Here is a 16868-nt window from a genome sequence, read left to right as displayed (position 1 = left end):
TCAGCCAGGGCTTCCCAGGCCCCCCTGCTCTTCACACATGCCTCCCATTGCACTTGGGGACCCTGAGCCTCAGGGCCTGTGCAGACTTGACCGAGGTCCCAGAGCAAGTATGGAACTCAGACCCAAATCCAGGGCTCGCATCACCTCTCCTACCACCTCACGACGCCTCAGGCTCCCTGCTCCCCACCCCCAGGGCAGGGAGTTCTGTGTCCTTGATAGGTCTGGGGACATTTCATACGTGTAAAGACAAGAACAGACTCTAGAGGAAAAGGGATCTCTCTCCCTCTGGCTTGCCTGGCAGACCTCCCCCTGATTCCTGTTTGTTCATTTTCTCTTAGCAGACTATTGGTTCACCCCTGTGCTCCACCCTCCTCTTTGTTCAGTTATTGTGCGGATGGGTGGGTTGTCCCCGGAGCCGAGGAGCTGAACCCTCCCATGAGGGAGACACCGGATGCCTGTGTATGGTGACTCTCCTCCGGGTCATCTTGGTGGTGCAATGTGTTTTGCAGGAACCTCTTTCTGGTGCTTCTGAGCCTTCACGATCCTGGGCAGCCCAGGGAATGAGACCTCATGAGAGAGCCCCAGAGCTTAGCTTCCCCAGCCCCCTCCCAGCTCTGGCCTTCTGGCACAGCCTTATGCTCTGCTTGTAGGGAAATTTACAGATCTTAGCTTGGTGGAGCCCAGAAAGGAGGGAGGCAGGGGAGAGATGGGTGGGTTTTTTTTGTTTTTTTAATTGTTCCATTTATTCAACAAACATTTCTTGAAACATTTCTAGTTATTATGCTGAATTTGACTTGACACATGATATACAAAAATAAGGCCTTTAAAATTATGGTTTTTTGATTGGTTGTGGATGTTTTCCAACCAAAATTTCTTAAATAGTTAGAACACTTTTGCAGGGGCATCTGGCTGGCTTGGTCGGTGGAGCGTGTGACTCTTGATCTCAGGGCTGTGAGTTTGAGCCCCACGTTGGGTGTAGAGATGATTAAAAATAAAATCTTAAAAAAAAAAACACTTTTGCAGTGAGAAATACTGGAAAAAAATCAGTAAGAGCTGCTATGGATTTAGAAAAAGGTAAAGTCTTTTGACGACAATTTTGAAGTAGCCACAATGTTATTATCTAGACTGCATTAAGAATGAGTGCAAAAATATGCTTTAAAAAATTTTGGTCCTGTTACGCTTTGCCTTAGATGTTACTTTATAGGACTGTCATTTGTCTTGGAAGGAGAGAGATGTCTTCGCTTGAGAAGACCCAGCTGTGTGTGTGGCCACGCAGGACAGAGCTGTAGTAGATGCACTATGTTTGTTGCTGCTTGATGAGTCAGGTCATTTGCTCGTTCTGCATATGGAGGGAGGGTCAGTCCTATGCCAGGCACCGTGAGGGGCGCGGATATATTTAAGATGTGATTCGTGCCTTCCTCGGGGAAGTAAGACCTAAGGCCTATTTACACATAACCATTATGCAAGAGGAGTGGTGCACAATGCCAAAGCATAAAGTAAAAATCGAGTACCGTAGGAGGGAGATCGTTTGCAGATGTCGGGAGCTGATGGAAGTGTTTCCTGACTGCTCCTGGCTGAAGCTGGCCTCAGAAATTGGGACCTATGTGATGGGCTTTTGCTAGGTTCCTGTCGTCACAAACTCCAAGTCATCGGCCACCATTAATGTTTGTAAGGTTTCACGAGCCCTGGGTGTGGGGACTCCTGCTCTTGGTGTTTTTGGCTGGTTGCCCTGGCATTGGGCCCCAGAGATAGCCCTGGGCCTTCCTTATCTCTTTGCACCTTCTTGGGACCACCCTACCACGTGTGGACCCTCCGTATTTAAGCCCTGAGTCCCTTGCCTGGCTCAAGTAGGTGCAGGATCCGTGCCTTTGGCGAGTCTGCTTCCGAAGCCTCCCTGAGAGACCCAGCTGGGCCCTGAACCCTGCAGGCCGTCCTGTCCGCCTGCTCACAGCGTGCTCTCCTCAACTGTGGCCCTCTGGCCCCCTCTGCTGGCCACTCTCAGGATTTCCTGCTGGGAGTGTCAAGATGAAGTCCAAGGAGGTAGGGCCTGCTGTGAGTTTGCCATCTGTGTTTGATCTTGGGTGTTTTTGCCTGGGCCATGCTGGGGGTGGAGGGGTGGGGATGGGGCGGGGAGGAGAGCAGGGAATGGGGAGCAGAAGCCAGAGAAGTAGTTGCAGTGGTGTCCGAGAAGAGTGGATTTGTGGAAGAAAATCTGAGAGCAGAAGAGTCCCGCAGATGAGGCTGGCTGAGATCTGACTCCCCCAGGGACTTCTTGGATAGGGAGGGTACCTTGGGAGTGATGGTGCCATAAGCCAGTGAGCAGAGCAGCAGGGAGAGAGGTAAGGGGCTCCAGGCTGAGCTCACTGTGTTAGGATCTGACAAGAAGTCCCCTCCAGGCTCCAGCCTTTCTGGCTTTCGAGACCTCCATCCTGGAAGCCTGGCTAGGAGCCCTACTTCCATTAGGTGGTGAAAAAGGGGAGTCCATGGGACCGTGCCTCTGTGAGAAGGGCTTCTGATGGTGGAGGCATGCACGATGGGAGGGGATGAGCAGAGTACCCATCTGGGTGGGTGAGTGGTGCAGGTACGTGTCCCCGTGTGCGGCCCCGCCCCCACCGGGGCTGGAGTTGCTGCCTGTCACACCTGGGGGTTCTCATGCACACTGACCTCCCTGTGGCAACAGCTGGACTTGGGGATGGGCAGAGCAGGGGGGGCACCTCATCAGAGCTGGGTCTACCCGCTCAGTGATCCTGCCTGTCTCCTCCCAGTTGGGAAGGAGCAGCCTATGAGCCCAGGGGAGGGGAAATCTCCCAGAGCAATCCGCCCCTAATCCCCAGGCTGGGCCTCAGGCTGGAGATGGCGGCTGCAGAGCCTGGGAGCTTGGGAACACCTGCTCGCAGACCCCGGCTTCCCTTGGCAAGCCCTGTGCTGCCCAGGGACTGTGACCCCGGGGGCCTGACCCATCCCGGGGAAAGCTGGAGCCTCAGAGGTCCTGGCACCCCATCCCCAGCACGGCTTTGGGAAGCAGTACTCACACAGGTGAGGCCCCTGGGGGGTGGGAGGAGGGAAGTTCACTGGGCAGGGTTGGGAGAAAGCCAGGCGCCTTGTGCTCACCCTCTGGTCTCTCAAGGTGTGGCCCCCTCTCTCCCTTAGAGAGAACTCTTTGTGGATAGGAGAAGGGAGGAGGGGGTGAATACCAGGCCTCTAGGCTTAGGCTGAGGAGTGTTGGGAGGGCCCCTGGGGTCGGGTCAGGGGGTCTTGTGTGGGAGCATGGCTGAACCCTAGCACAGATGCCTCTAGAAACCGGTTGCCATGTGTCACTCCTCTTGGAGCCCGAGGAGCTGATGTGAAATTAAGTGGGAGGTGTGCCTGGTTGCGATCACTTCTGCCTACAGAGAAACATTGCCAGGGAGGGAGGGGCATGAAGGTCCCACGAGCACTGACCCCAGGTGGACGGTGGGGAGTCCAGAAGGAGCAAAGTGCTTGGTGCCTGGAGCTTTTGGAGAATTTGCAGGATGGCAAACGGAGGAGGCCCCAGGGCAGGAGGGTAGCTCCGGGCCAACCCAGGAACCAGTGTGAGGAGGCAGGGGAGTGTGCAGGACATTTGTGTGGAGAAGGACATTGTTGTCAGCAGGGCAGGGGATGAGGTAACTGAGGGGAGGGTATGGATTTGACCAGAACCAGTGGGTGGGCCTGTCAGAAAGGACGGGAAACTAGGGGAGAGAGAGAAGAGGGTGGCCCTGAGGGCCAGGTGGGAGGGGGCACCTGCCGGCTGCAGGCAGAGGCTGAGGAAAGCCTCCACCCCAGTGCCCAGCTGCCATGAGATCGCATGTGCTGTCCGAAAGGATGAGTGAGTGCATTTCCTCGTTTGCGCTTCGCACCCTCAAATCCCTTGTTGCAGCATGCGGTTCCCTGTAAAGCCGCTGAGGCCATCCCATGGCAGGAGGGAAGGGGCACCGCAGGAAGAGCCAGGGCCCTCGGGCTCCTACCCCGTGAATCCCCCTTGTGGTGGCTGGGGCCTCGCTGCAAAAGTTCTTCACCCCACCATACCCTGGGGAACAGACCTGGGTGTACATACGGCCCCCCACATATACCCCATTAAGTGCCTCAGCATTTGCCTCCCTGCCCTCTGGAGAAAAGCCGCTTAGGCTCCCAGGCACCAGTGGGACCGCCGGGTGGGCGGGGATTGTCCCCATCCCCCTTCCCCTGCACCTTTCCCACGCAGGGGTGCCTGGCTCAGCTGGGGTGGTGTGTCCAGAGCTGGCACTGGGGGACTGCAAATTGCCCTCCCACCCCCGCCAGGCAGAGAAAGAGCCCGCGGCCCCACGGGCTATGCCTGCCGATTTGGGAGGATGGGGGCAGCCCCTGACTCCAGGACCAGGGGTTGGGATCATGTTTCCAGCTCCGGCTGGAATATTAGGTTGGTGTGGGAGATGTCAGGTCCCCATCCTCTCTGCTTCCCCAGCAGGTCAAACTGCCTTTTTAGGCAGAAGGATGTTAGCTGGCCATCAGCGTTCTTTTTCTGTCCAGGTCCTGGCCTTGCCTCCCTTTCCCCTTGGGGACTGGTAGAAAGAGTGAATCTGAGTGTTCTCCCTCCCAAGAGGGGTGCTCAGATCAGCGTCCTGGGGCCAGAAGTCAGCAGATGGAAGCATCTCTGCTGAGTCACGTGGGCCCCATGGCCCCCGTCACACTTGCCTTCTGGTCTCTTAGCCCCTGGAAGCCCAGGCCTGCTCAGGAGCAGCATCCTGCATAGATCTCAGCCTGCTTGGCCAGACCCACAGACCCTCTTGTTCCCACCCTGGGAGAGAGCCTGAAGGCCACCTGTCCCAGGATGGCAGGGGCTGCCTACTCTCCTAAAGGGAAGCATAGAAGCTCTAGGGCTCTTCTCCCCCCCTCCCTACTCTTCTTTTTTTTTTTTTTTTTTTCCATCTAGGAGTGACCTTAGTGTTGGCTTTCTGATCCTCGAGCAGAGAGCTAGGACAGAAAGTCCTCATCTTCTGGGTCAGCCTGCCCTCGGGTCCCTAACAGTAGTACTTTGTAAATCCGGGAAGGGGCTCTTGTCCCCTGGGGCCGGTAGTCAGGCTGGGAGCCCTCTGCGATCTCATGGGAACCTGGGAGCGCAGGTGTGGAGCACACCCTCCTTGCAAGTGGTGCTTGTCTGTATGGCTCACCTTGAAGAATGCTTCGTGTATTTAGTCCATTGCTGGAGAAATAGAACCATGGTCCCCATCTCACAATAGCTGGTCCCTTGCCCTCCCTGCACAGAGCTTCACGAAAGCCGGGACGTTTTCCGGCCCTGGAGCGTGTACTGTGTGCTCCTGGCCTCAGGGATCCGGGCGGCTGGGCTGGTTGGTGTGCAGGAGGGCGAGCCGTTGTCCCATGTCTGGGCCCAGGTTAACAGAGGACGTGAGCTCAGGCCTGGGAGGAGCTGGGAGCCCCAGGAGGCCCACAGGAGCCCGGGCCTGGGAGCTCCTATAATCTGGCAACGTGCCTAATCCGGCTTCATTCAGAGTTGCCAGAAAGGGGCAGGGAGGAGAGTCCACGGCTCCGCGAGGCCAAGTGGAGGGGGTGTTTCCAGGTGCAGGAAGCAGGGAGAGGAAGAGAGAAAGTTGCACCCTGGACACTTGAGACAACGTCCCATCTCTGGCTCTTCCAGAACATTCACCAGGACTTCGTGGATCTCAGTCACTGTTTAGAACAAGGTCTATGACCTCAGCCCTGGCCGGTAGGTACTGTTGTGAGTGGGGGGCATGTCGTGGCCTCCTGGGGATGGAATGGCATCGTGGAAGGAAGCATGACCCTCCCTCCACCATTCTCCCTTTGTAAGAACTTGCCTGGCCTGTGCACACGGATTCGTCTTGGGGTCAGGTGCCTCAGGAGAGAGGGGTGGGGAGGCCATGGTGCTGGGGCCACAACTCCAGGTGTGGTGCTGGCCGCAGGGCATGGATGGAGGGCTGGGTGGCCTGGGCCGCATGAGGCTCTGTGACAGTTTGGAGAGAGGAGAGGTGATGCCCTTTTAGCCCTCTCACTGCCATGCCCCAGCTGGGGGACTCAGGGGTTTTTTACCCCCCAGTGACCAGGGCTTGAGCGATCTGGACCCAGCCCTAGGACAGGGGGTTGGGAGTGAGTTAGAAAGAGCTTCTGCCCTGTTGAAAATGAGACAGTAAGATGAAGGACCCAGGTACCCTCCCATAGGCCCACCCTGTGATAGGACATTAATTGGAGCTGTGGCCAGAGCCAGCAGGTTGGAGGACCCCTCACCTTCCACATCCCGGTTTTGTAATCACCACCTCTGTCTAGTTCCAGAAGATGGTCATCACCCCAAAGAAAACCCAGACCCCAAGCAGCCACTCCCCATTCCTCCCCTGCTCCCATCCCCTGGGACCACCACTAACCTGCCTCTGTCTCTATGGATTTAACCATTCTGGACATTTCACATAAATGGAATCCTTCAGTATGTGACCTTTGTGTCTGGCTTTTCTTGCTTAGTGGGATGTTCTCAAAGTCATCCAAATTGTAGTATGTATCGGTGCTACTTCATTCCTTTTATGGCCAAATAGTATTCCACTGTGTGGATGTACCAGTTTTGTTGGCCATTCACTGGCTAATGGACATCTGAGTTGTGTCCACCCTTTGGCTATTGTGAGAAGTGCTGCTGTGAGCATCTTTGTATAAGCACTTGTTCAAACACCCATTTTTATTTTTTAAAATATTTTAATTTTAATTTTTTAATATTTATTTTATTATTTTTTAAGATTTAATTTATCTATTTTACAGATTTTATTTATTTGTTTGACAGAGAGAGACACAGTGAGAGAGGGGACACAAGCAGGGGGAGTGGGAGAGGGAGAAACAGGCTTCCTGCTGAGCAGGGAGCCTGATGTGGGGCTCGATCCCAGAACCCTGGGATAATGACCTGAGCCAAAGGCAGACGCCCAACGACTGAGCCACCCAGGCGCCCCAAGATTTTATTTATTTTTTTGAGACAGAGATAATGAGCAGGGGGGAGGGACAGAGGACAGAAGGAGAAGCAGACTCCCCGCTGAGCAGGGAGTCTGATGTGGGCTCAACCCAGGACCCCGGGATCATGACCTGAGCTGAAGGCAGATGCTTAACCAACTGAGCCACCCAGTCGTCCCAAGATTTATTTATTTTAGAGAGAGAGAGTGAGCAGGGGGTAGGGACGGAGGCAGAGGGAGAGAGTGTCTCAAGCAGACTCCGCGCTGAGTGTGGGGCCAGACGCTGGGCTCGATCTCACGACCCTGAGATCACAACCCGAGCTGAAACCAAGAGTTGGACTCTTAACTGACTGCACCACCCAGGCGCCCCGAACGCTCATTTTTAATTCCCCTGGGTGTAGACCCAGGAGTGGAATTGGGGGATCATACGGCAGACCAGTGTTTAACTTACTGAGGGACCCCCCAAACTGCTTCCCGCAGCGGCTGCACCTCTTTCCATTCCCACCAGCAGGTGCGAGGGCTCTAGTTTCTCCGCATCCTCCCCAACACTTGTTATTTTCCCCTTAAACGTTGCAGCCACGCGAGTGAGTATGAAGTGCCGATTTATTTTTGTTTTTGAGCACCTGCTGGATGCCCTGAGATTGTACTCAGTGTCTGATTTCATCCTCCCGACAGCCCTTTGAGGGAGGTAGAATCGCCTCCCCTTTCCAGATGAGAAAATGCAGGCCCAGAAGAGTTAATGACACTTCCAAGGGCACACGGCGTGTGAGGGACAGAGCCGGGGTTCTAAATCTAAATTCTTGTCCCCTTCACCTGTTTCACCCACCCCTCCCCCACCGCCCCTCTGGTGAGCACCAGTGTATTCTCTGTGTTTAGGCGTCTGTTTCTGGTTTTGTTTATTTATTTTGTTTTTTTAGATTCCACATGTGAGTGAAATCATACAGTATTTGTCTTCCTCTGACTGACTTATTTCGCTTAGCATTATATTCTCTAGCTCCGTCCATGTCCTTGCGAACGGCAAGGTTTCACTCTTCCTTATGGCTGAGGGAGAGTCCACTGAACACACGTACCGCCTCGTCTTTATCCATTCGTCAGTCAGTGGACACTGGGGCTGCTTCCCTCCTTGGCTATTGTCAGTAATCCTGCAGTCTCATCGCTTTTCTTTGTGCTTTTTGTTTTTTGTGTTTGCGCTTTTTTTTTTTTTTCAGATCTCTTTCTCCTCTTCTGCTTTTTCCATCCGTCATCGTTTTGTCATCTTATGCCTGAATTTGCCTTCCTTTGTTAAAGTATTCTCCCTCTTCGTACCTCTGCCTGCCTGCCGTCTGCCACCTCCTTGGCTTTCTGTTCCTTAATCACTCTGTCTTGGTTCAGTCCTGAAAGGGCCCTGCTGCCATGGGGGGGTGGTGTGTGCTGGGGTGGGGGAGCATGGAGAACTCTCCACCTTCCTCCAACTCCAACATGCGCCTTCCTCCAAGGGGGAGGAGGGCAGAGGGGAGGTGTTCTGTGACGGGAGGCACCCAGCGGGATCCAGGTGTGGTAGATGCCGGTGGAGGGGCAGGAAGGAGCTTGTATCCTGCTGCGGGACCCCCAGGCTCGAGTCTGGGCCCCAGGGCAGGGGAGAGGGGCAGGCAAGGGGGCTGGGACCCCAGCCCCAGGCCACTCCAGCCCATCATCAGGCTCCAGCTCATTTCCCCAGGAATGTCTGTTCTCCTCTCATTCATGGGGATTTCACAGCCAGCTTGCATTCTGCTTTTCCATTTGTAAGCTAGACAGACTCTAAATCACGGGACGAGACACACCAAGCTGCCGGAGTAAGGCCAAGGTAGGGGGAGAGTTGCTATTTTATACACCCTCGGAGTCCTAAAGCCCTTCTACTCTTCACGGCATCGCTGTCTCGTTAGCTCCTCCCGCACCCCTCCCAGTCCCTGCAACAGATGCCCTGCTCCTCATAGAGACAGCGAACCGCCTGGCGCTCAGCATCAAGCCGGGCTTCAGCCAGACCCAAAACTCACTTTTTGGATGTTTTTTTCTCCCACAAAGAGGGGGAAGGAGAATTGAACCTCTTTGGAAGCACAGTGGCCTTAGCAGAGGACTTTTAATCCTAAAAGTCATGTCTTCCTAGGGGCGCCTGGGTGGCTCAGTCGGTTGAGTGTGTGACTCTTGATTTTGGCTCGGGTCATGATCACAGGGTCGTGGGATCAAGCTCTGTGTTGGGCTCCGTGCTGGGCATGGAGCCTGCTTCAGATTCTCTCTCTGCCCCTCCCTCCCGCCCCCTCCACTGGCTTACATGTGCTCTCCTCTCTTAAGAAAAAAAAAAAGTCATGTGTTCCTAGAGAACTTAATTTTTCGTATTGCAATATTTATGCTGTAGTATCAATATTGAGTGAATTGATTTGTATAATCTCTTAATTAAACTTCATTCCCCCACCCTGCCCCACCCCAAATTATGCTGCCTAGATTCAGACAGCATTTATGAGTGCCTTCTGTATGCGCCGCACTGGGCTAAGTGCTTGCTAGACATCATCTTGTGTAATCCTCACAAAGACCTGAGAATAGGCAGGATTATCCCATTTCTCAGGTGGGGATACTGAGGGTCAGGACAATGGAGAGGCAGGCTGTTTGTCTTCACTGAAGGAATAGCACAGGCGGAAGGGGTTTAACTGCAGGATGGGGTTTTAAGTCGGACTGGTGTGACAGTTAGACCTTGGGACAGATCATTTAAAGGAGACTGTGGAATTGCCTCCTCTGGTATACAAGGTCAGAAAATCTGAGAAGCCAGGCTTCTGGAGGTCTGAGCACCTGGAGGGGGAGGGCCAGGAGACACCAAGGGAGACCCAAAGCAAATGTAAGAGGAGAAATTGGAAAAGGGATCGGCGTGGTCCCCAGCATCCCCAGTGACGCTGTGACCTGAAAAGGCCCCAGAGGAAGCCCACAGAGGAGCCACCCGCCCCTGATTTTTGGCAGGGCTTTTGTTTTCAGTAGTGTTTTCCAATAACTTTGCACCTCGGCAGAAGCCGAGTGCAGTGACTTCTGCCTGTAATTGGCACAGGCTGCTTCCGGTTCCGGTGTGTGTGTGTGACCGGGCCACTCTCTTCGTATTTAACCCCTTCCCCCACACATACCTCATCCCGCCCCACACACACGAAGAGCGAATGATCCGACCCGACCGTCCTGGGGGTTGCTGTGTGTAAAAATACATGGGGTTGAGCCATTTCCTGCCGCTTCCGTTCTTGCATGGCGATAAGACACTGGGGACCCAGCTGCGGACAGAGAGATCCTCCAGCAGCCGAGGGGGAGCCGGCCCTGGGAGAGCAGGACTCCAGGCCCGCCCGCGTTCATCTGACCCTGGGTTTCCCATCTTTCCTATCTCCTGTGACCTCTCTTTCCTTTCTCCCTACCGCCCCCATCTTTTCTCAGCCTCTCTCCTCCTCTGTGCCATCCTAATGCACTTGGGAAGCCTGCCTGCTGGTGTGGAAAGGGGCTGTCTTCTCCTTCCTGCACATTCACCCCCTCTGAGCTGGGCCCTGCTGCCCTCAGGCCCCCGGACCAGCCCCTGCTGCCCTTGGCCCCGGGGGTTGCTTCTGGGACCTGAGTCACCAGGCCCTGGCCCACAGGGCGGGTGGGGCTGTGCTCTTCTCCCGCATCTGGGAGACTGGGCAGGGCCGGGTGCTCCCACCATCATGAAGCGGAAGAGGTTGCTGACGACTCGAGAGAGCTGGAAGGTGATGGAGGGGCTGGGAGGGGTGTCAGCAGAGGCCGGTGACCTGCTGAACTGCATCAGGGAAGCCGGGGCGGGGAGGGCGGGGAGGCTTCCTGCGCCTGCGTGGGGCCAGAGTATAGCTCTCGGGGAGAGGCCTGCTCCAGGCAGGAGCCTTTTGGGGAGGTTGGGTCCAGAGGGACAACTTGTCTCATCCCTGACAAGTCAGTCCCATGATTCTCCATTGAAGCCTCAGACCGGCTTGGTCCGTGTGATGGAGCAACAAGAGTTCTGGGCCAGAGGTTCCATCTTTCCATAACTGTGTGTCCCTGAGCAACTTACTTGAACTCTCTGGGCCGAAGGAGGGGTAGATCTGCCTAGACTGCACTTTAGGGATGTTGTGAGGCTTAGGTAGATCACAGACGCGAGAGCCCTTCAAATATGGCCGCTATAGGGGCACCTGGCCGGCTTGATCCGTGGAGCATGCATGCCACTCTTGATATGAGAGCTGTGGGTTCAAGCCCCACGTTGGGTGCAGAGATTACTTAGAGATAAAATCTTTTTTTAAAAAATGGTAGCTGTAAAAGGAATACTATGTTGTTATTTTGGACTCTTGCCCTGAAGCTTCCTGTTCATCCTGCATATGTCCTCCAGGTAGAGCAACCAAGTCCGGGGGTGTCCAGGGACACACGAGAGATTCCCGCTGTGTCCCCTGCCATGGTTTCGTGATTTACCCATGCTTGCCCTGCTTGCCTTCTCCCCAGGTCGACAAGGGAGACCCGGCGGCCCTGAGCCTCCCCGGCGGCCCCGGCCACGGTGACACCGATGGCCCCATCAGCCTGGACGTGCCAGACGGGGCCCCGGACCCCCAGCGGACCAAGGCTGCCATTGACCACCTGCATCAGAAGATCCTGAAGATCACCGAGCAGATCAAGATCGAGCAGGAGGCGCGGGACGACAACGTGGCCGAGTACCTGAAGCTGGCCAACAACGCGGACAAGCAGCAGGCTTCGCGCATCAAGCAGGTGTTCGAGAAGAAGAACCAGAAGTCGGCGCAGACCATCGCGCAGCTGCACAAGAAGCTGGAGCACTACCGCCGGCGCCTGAAGGAGATTGAGCAGAACGGGCCCTCGCGGCAGCCCAAGGACGTGCTGCGGGACATGCAGCAGGGCCTGAAGGACGTGGGCGCCAACGTGCGCGCAGGCATCAGTGGCTTCGGGGGTGGCGTGGTGGAGGGCGTCAAGGGCAGCCTCTCGGGCCTCTCGCAGGCCACCCACACCGCCGTGGTGTCCAAGCCCCGCGAGTTTGCCAGCCTCATCCGCAACAAGTTTGGCAGCGCCGACAACATTGCCCACCTGAAGGACCCTCTGGAGGATGGGCCCCCCGAGGAGGCGGCCCGGGCGCTGAGCGGCAGTGCCACCCTGGTGTCCAGCCCCAAGTACGGCAGCGACGACGAGTGTTCTAGCGCCAGTGCCAGTTCGGCCGGGGCGGGCAGCAACTCCGGGGCCGGGCCGGCAGGGGCGCTGGGGAGCCCCAAGTTGAACGCGCTGTATGGGGCCCCCGGCAACCTGGACGCTCTGCTGGAGGAGCTGCGGGACATCAAGGACGGACAGTCCCACCTGGAGGACTCGATGGAGGACCTGAAGGCTCAGCTGCAGAGGGACTACACCTACATGACCCAGTGTCTGCAGGAGGAGCGCTACAGGTAGGCGCCGCCCCCGCCCGCGGGGCCCTGGCCTTCGGTGATGGGCACCAGTCTGCAGACTCCGGGTGGCGGAGGCAGACGGACGTGCACGTAGGAAGGTCCCAGGCTGCTGGAAGGAGCCAGAAGAGGCCCTGGGAAGGCCCTGGGAGGCTTCCTCCAATCTGGTCAGAGCCTCTGGAAGATAGGGTTATGGGCCCTGTGTGTGGGGAGAAAGCGCTGCCAGTCTTAGGAGCGCTGAGCGTCCCCTCCTTGATGGTTATGGGGTCCGTGTACAGGAGGGGAAACTGAGGCAGGCACCAGCTATGTGGCCTCTCATCTGGAAAGATTAAGAGCACTGACTCTGGAGCCAGGTTATCTGCGTTTAAACCCCAGGTCTATTCTTTTCTTTCTTTTTTTTTTTTTTTTAAAGATTTTATTCATTGAAGAGAGAGAGAGAGAGCACAAGCAGGGGGAGTGGCAGGCAGAGGGAGAGGGAGAAGCAGGCTCCCCACTGAGCAGGGAGCCTGACGCAGGGCTCGATCCCAGGACCCTGGGATCATGACCTGAGCCAAAGGCAAACGCTTAACCGACTGAGCCACCCAGGCGTCCTCCCTGCCCCCCTGCACCTCCCCACCCCCCGCCCAGCTCTACTCTACTATTTACCTTGAGCAAAATACTTATGCTCTCCACACCTGGTCTCCTTGTCTGTGCAGCGGGAATAACATGAATCCTTACTCTGAGGGTTCATGAAGGTTAAATGAGTCCAAACATGTAAAGTCAAAGTATGTAAACATCTGGCATGCTCAGTTTAAACCTTTGGCTGACGCTGGAGTCTCCGGTCCCTCCTTCCCCTCTGCCCACTCCGCCCTTGTGCTCGGTGCCTCTTGCGTGGCACTTGGCACTCGCTCCCTGGGATTCTTGGCCATCTTTTCCTTAATTAGCACTTTTCTTTTATCTTCTTTATATATATATATATATATATATATACATGAAGAAGGTTTGGGAAATCGAGGGGAAACCCTGCCTGAAAACTAACTAGCCCACGCTGTGTGTGTTTGGAGATTGCGTGCCTGCAGAGCAGGGATCGTGTGTCTGTCCCGCCGTGTCCCTGGTGCCCAGGACAGCGTCTTAGTCCAGGGCTCACGGGCTCCGGTTGAAGTCCGTTAGTCCCTGACTCCTCCATTCATGAGCGCTGTGATCTTCGGCAGGTTCCTTCACCTCTCTGTGTCTCAGTCTTATCTGTAAAATGGGATGACATTGGTACTTGTCTTGTGGGGTTGAGGGTGGCAGGGAGCCTACAAGATAATGTGCATGAAGTCCTGGCCCGGTGTCTACATGGAAGCAGGGCTGTGTCTATAGTAACTTCCATTGTCCTTGCTGTTAAAATTGGAACAGGGCTGAACACGCTGGGTGGGTGGCGGAATGAAATGGATCGTGGGGAGAGAAGGGAGGTGAGGGGCCAGGACTGCTGTCACACCTTGTCCCTCGGCCAGGTACGAGAGGCTGGAGGAGCAGCTCAATGACCTGACGGAGCTTCACCAGAATGAGATGACCAACCTGAAACAGGAGCTGGCTAGCATGGAGGAGAAGGTGGCCTACCAGTCCTACGAGAGGGCCCGGGACATCCAGGTGCGACCCGAGCCTGACCCTCGGGGCTGAGGCGGTGGGGGGGCCCGGACGTGCAGGGAGAGCTGGTAGCCGCCGGAGGGGGAGGGCCCCACCAAGGGGGGATGATGGGCACAGGCTGCTCCAGTGGCGGGGCAGATGGGCACGCGGAGGGCAGCGCGGGGCGGGGCAGGCCCGAGGCCGGATTTGTGCGAGCCGATGGGCCAGGGCCTCCCATGCCCCCAGCTCTTTGATGGCAGCCTCGCCAATGAGTAGTTGGGATTTCCAGGCTCCAGACTGCCTGGAGAGGGAGTGCCCGGGGATTGGGCCAGTTGTGTCTCCTGCACACACACGCACACGTGCACGCACATGCACGCACCCCACTCCTGTTTCCTGCCATCGTCCCCAGATAGTTGTAATCAAAGGCCTGCCGCCTGCTGCAGCCGATCAGCCTCTCCCCCCGCCGGGCGTGCTCCCCTTCTCCGGGGGGCAGTAGGGTGCAGCCCCGGGCGGGGAGGGCCGCGCTCCCTGAGCCCCCGCGTGCGCCCCCTGCAGGAGGCCGTGGAGTCCTGCCTGACCCGGGTCACCAAGCTGGAGCTGCAGCAGCAGCAGCAGCAGGTCGTTCAGCTGGAGGGCGTGGAGAACGCCAACGCGCGGGCGCTGCTGGGCAAGCTCATCAACGTGATCCTGGCGCTCATGGCCGTGCTCCTGGTGTTCGTGTCCACCATCGCCAACTTCATCACGCCCCTCATGAAGACGCGCCTGCGCATCACCAGCACCGCCCTCCTGGTCCTCGTCCTCTTCCTCGTCTGGAAGCACTGGGACTCCCTCAGCTACCTCCTGGAGCACGTGCTGCTGCCCAGCTGAGCGGCCAGCCCGCCCCCGCCCCGTGCTCTCCCGGGCCCCAGGGTGCCTGCGCTTCTCCAGGAGGGACCTGGGCATTCCTGAGTCCCTGGAACTTCTTCGTGTGTCTCGTTTGGCCTCTTGCCCAAACTGTCCATTCTAGCAGCTCCTGCCCCCTTTTCTGTTCTCGTTTCTGTCTGACGCCTTCCCCCCGATGTTCTGAAGGGAGCTTCGAGGGCAGCCCCAACCGGAGACGGTGGGGACATCTGTGGCCAAAGGGAGCAGAGGAGGACACCAGGATGGACTGTTCCGGATTATTTAGTCACACCAGGACTTCTCCCAGCTGACTCAGGATGCGGCAAGTCAGGAAGGCCAATAAGAATAGGAGCAGGAGAGGGCCAGGCCCCAGCCCTTCTCCCTTCCAGGGAAGAGCCCAACCTGGAGGCTCGACAGTTCCCTCCTACAGAGATGGCCAGGGTAGAGGTCAGAGGGCAAGGGTGGGGGTGGGGAAGGGGTTCTGCTGGCCTCAGAGAATGCCAGGGAGAGAGGGTAGGGCCCTCCACCCTCTGGGCACCTGCTGGGCCAGAGAGTAGGCGCCGTCCACCCCTCCTTCCAGAGCTGGTTTGAGGCTCACTTCTGGGCCAGGCCTTTCCCAGGGTATGAAGGATGCAGGCTCTGGCGGCCAGGTGGGGTGTGGCTTTGGACTTGTGTTTTCCCTGTGATTCTTTCTGCCTGTCCCTGGATCTGCTCCTTTCAGGGAAACAGGCCCCGGGGGCCTCGAGCCTCAGTCTAAGCCCTTAGGCCTCTGGGAGCACAGTGGGTTCTATTTATTTATTTATTTATTTGTTCCTTTGTTACCTTACCCCCACTGAGCTCCGGGGAGACGGCCTGCCCGGTCCTCTCCCGGAAGCCAGGGCTTGTTCTCGGCTTGTTCTCGGCTGTCTGGCATTTCCATACCATTTCGCCTCTGGATAATCCTGGCTGGGGGAAAGGGGACAGAGCCACCCAGCCCCACTCTCCCAAAGTAGCCCCTCGGCCAGGATGGGAGGAGCGTAGCCTCTCTTTTATACATTTATTTATTTTGTATGTGTGTATTTGTGTGGAGGAGGTTGTTTGTTGCTTTATTTTTTTAAGGCTCTGGAGTGTTGTGTATGGTTTCTCTTCACATCCCAGCCTTCCCACGGGCACTTCCAAGAAGAGAGGGCATTTCTCGCAAAGCGAAAGAGAAATCCCCTGGAGCGGTGGACGGTAGTGCCCGTCAGCTGTGGTGGACCTTCCTGAAAAATAAATATCCTCTAAGTTTTCAAAGCATCCTGTCTAGTGTCGGTTGATGGGGCCATCGCTGTGGAAACCACCAGGTCTCTCCCCACACCCAGGCATTCTGGGTAACAGACTGGGCCTCCCCTGTTGGCCCGAGGCCGCCTTCTTCCAGGATCCACCACTGAACAAACCATCATGCACCCTTCCCGTCCTGCTTTGTGCAGCCAAAGCTGTGGCCTCGGCGGTAGGGTAGGGAAGCGAGCCGATGCCAGCCCATCCGGCCGCCAGGAGCCCCTTCCAGGGGGAGGGGATTGGGAGAGAGATGCCCGAGGCGCGGACAGCACCAGGCAGGCCCCGCGTGTGGCCACGAGAGGGCAGCAGAGCCCTTACTCACCCTTGTCTCCGGGTGCAGTCCCAAGGAGGGGCATCTGCCGGAGTTACCCGGACCTTATCCCACCGTCCAGCCAGAGCACAGATCACCTGCTCACCAGGAGCTGCGGTGAGGCTTTGAGCACGGAGGCTGGGCCCCCAGTCTCCGCCCTGTGGGTGCAGCTCCTGGCCCTGGCAGTCCAGGGCACTCACAGAAGGCACTGGATTCCCCGCAGGAACCCTGTAGGACCTTGTGTGTGTGTGGAGGGGGGTGGGGGTGCCACCCAAATCTTCCTAGTGAGAGGAGGGAGCCGGGTGCAGGAGGGGGTGTGGGGAAGGCACCCAGCCCAGGGTCCTGGCCCATAATTAGCGCACCTTTGGCCGATTTCCTATCCCCTCTCGGGCCTCAGTTCCCACATCTGTAATGGGGGATGGATGTGGTAGCTGCTGGTTT

At 56.8% G+C, this 16868-nt stretch overlaps 1 protein-coding gene across 1 annotated transcript in view; it reads left to right on the top strand.

The window, feature by feature from the left end:
- Positions 1–16090, top strand: part of TMCC2 (transmembrane and coiled-coil domain family 2) — a 38517-nt gene extending 22427 nt beyond the window's left edge. The window contains 3 exon segments of the mRNA XM_032422370.1: positions 11418–12358; positions 13831–13966; positions 14498–16090. Of these exon segments, the coding sequence (XP_032278261.1) occupies positions 11418–12358; positions 13831–13966; positions 14498–14809 (1389 nt within the window). The 3' untranslated portion in view covers positions 14810–16090.
- Positions 16091–16868: the final 778 nt, after the last annotated feature.

Source organism: Phoca vitulina, unplaced genomic scaffold, assembly GCF_004348235.1.
Source record: "Phoca vitulina isolate PV1807 unplaced genomic scaffold, GSC_HSeal_1.0 scaffold26, whole genome shotgun sequence".
Classification (NCBI taxonomy): domain Eukaryota; kingdom Metazoa; phylum Chordata; class Mammalia; order Carnivora; family Phocidae; genus Phoca; species Phoca vitulina.
This window is presented reverse-complemented; position numbering and strand designations above follow the sequence as displayed.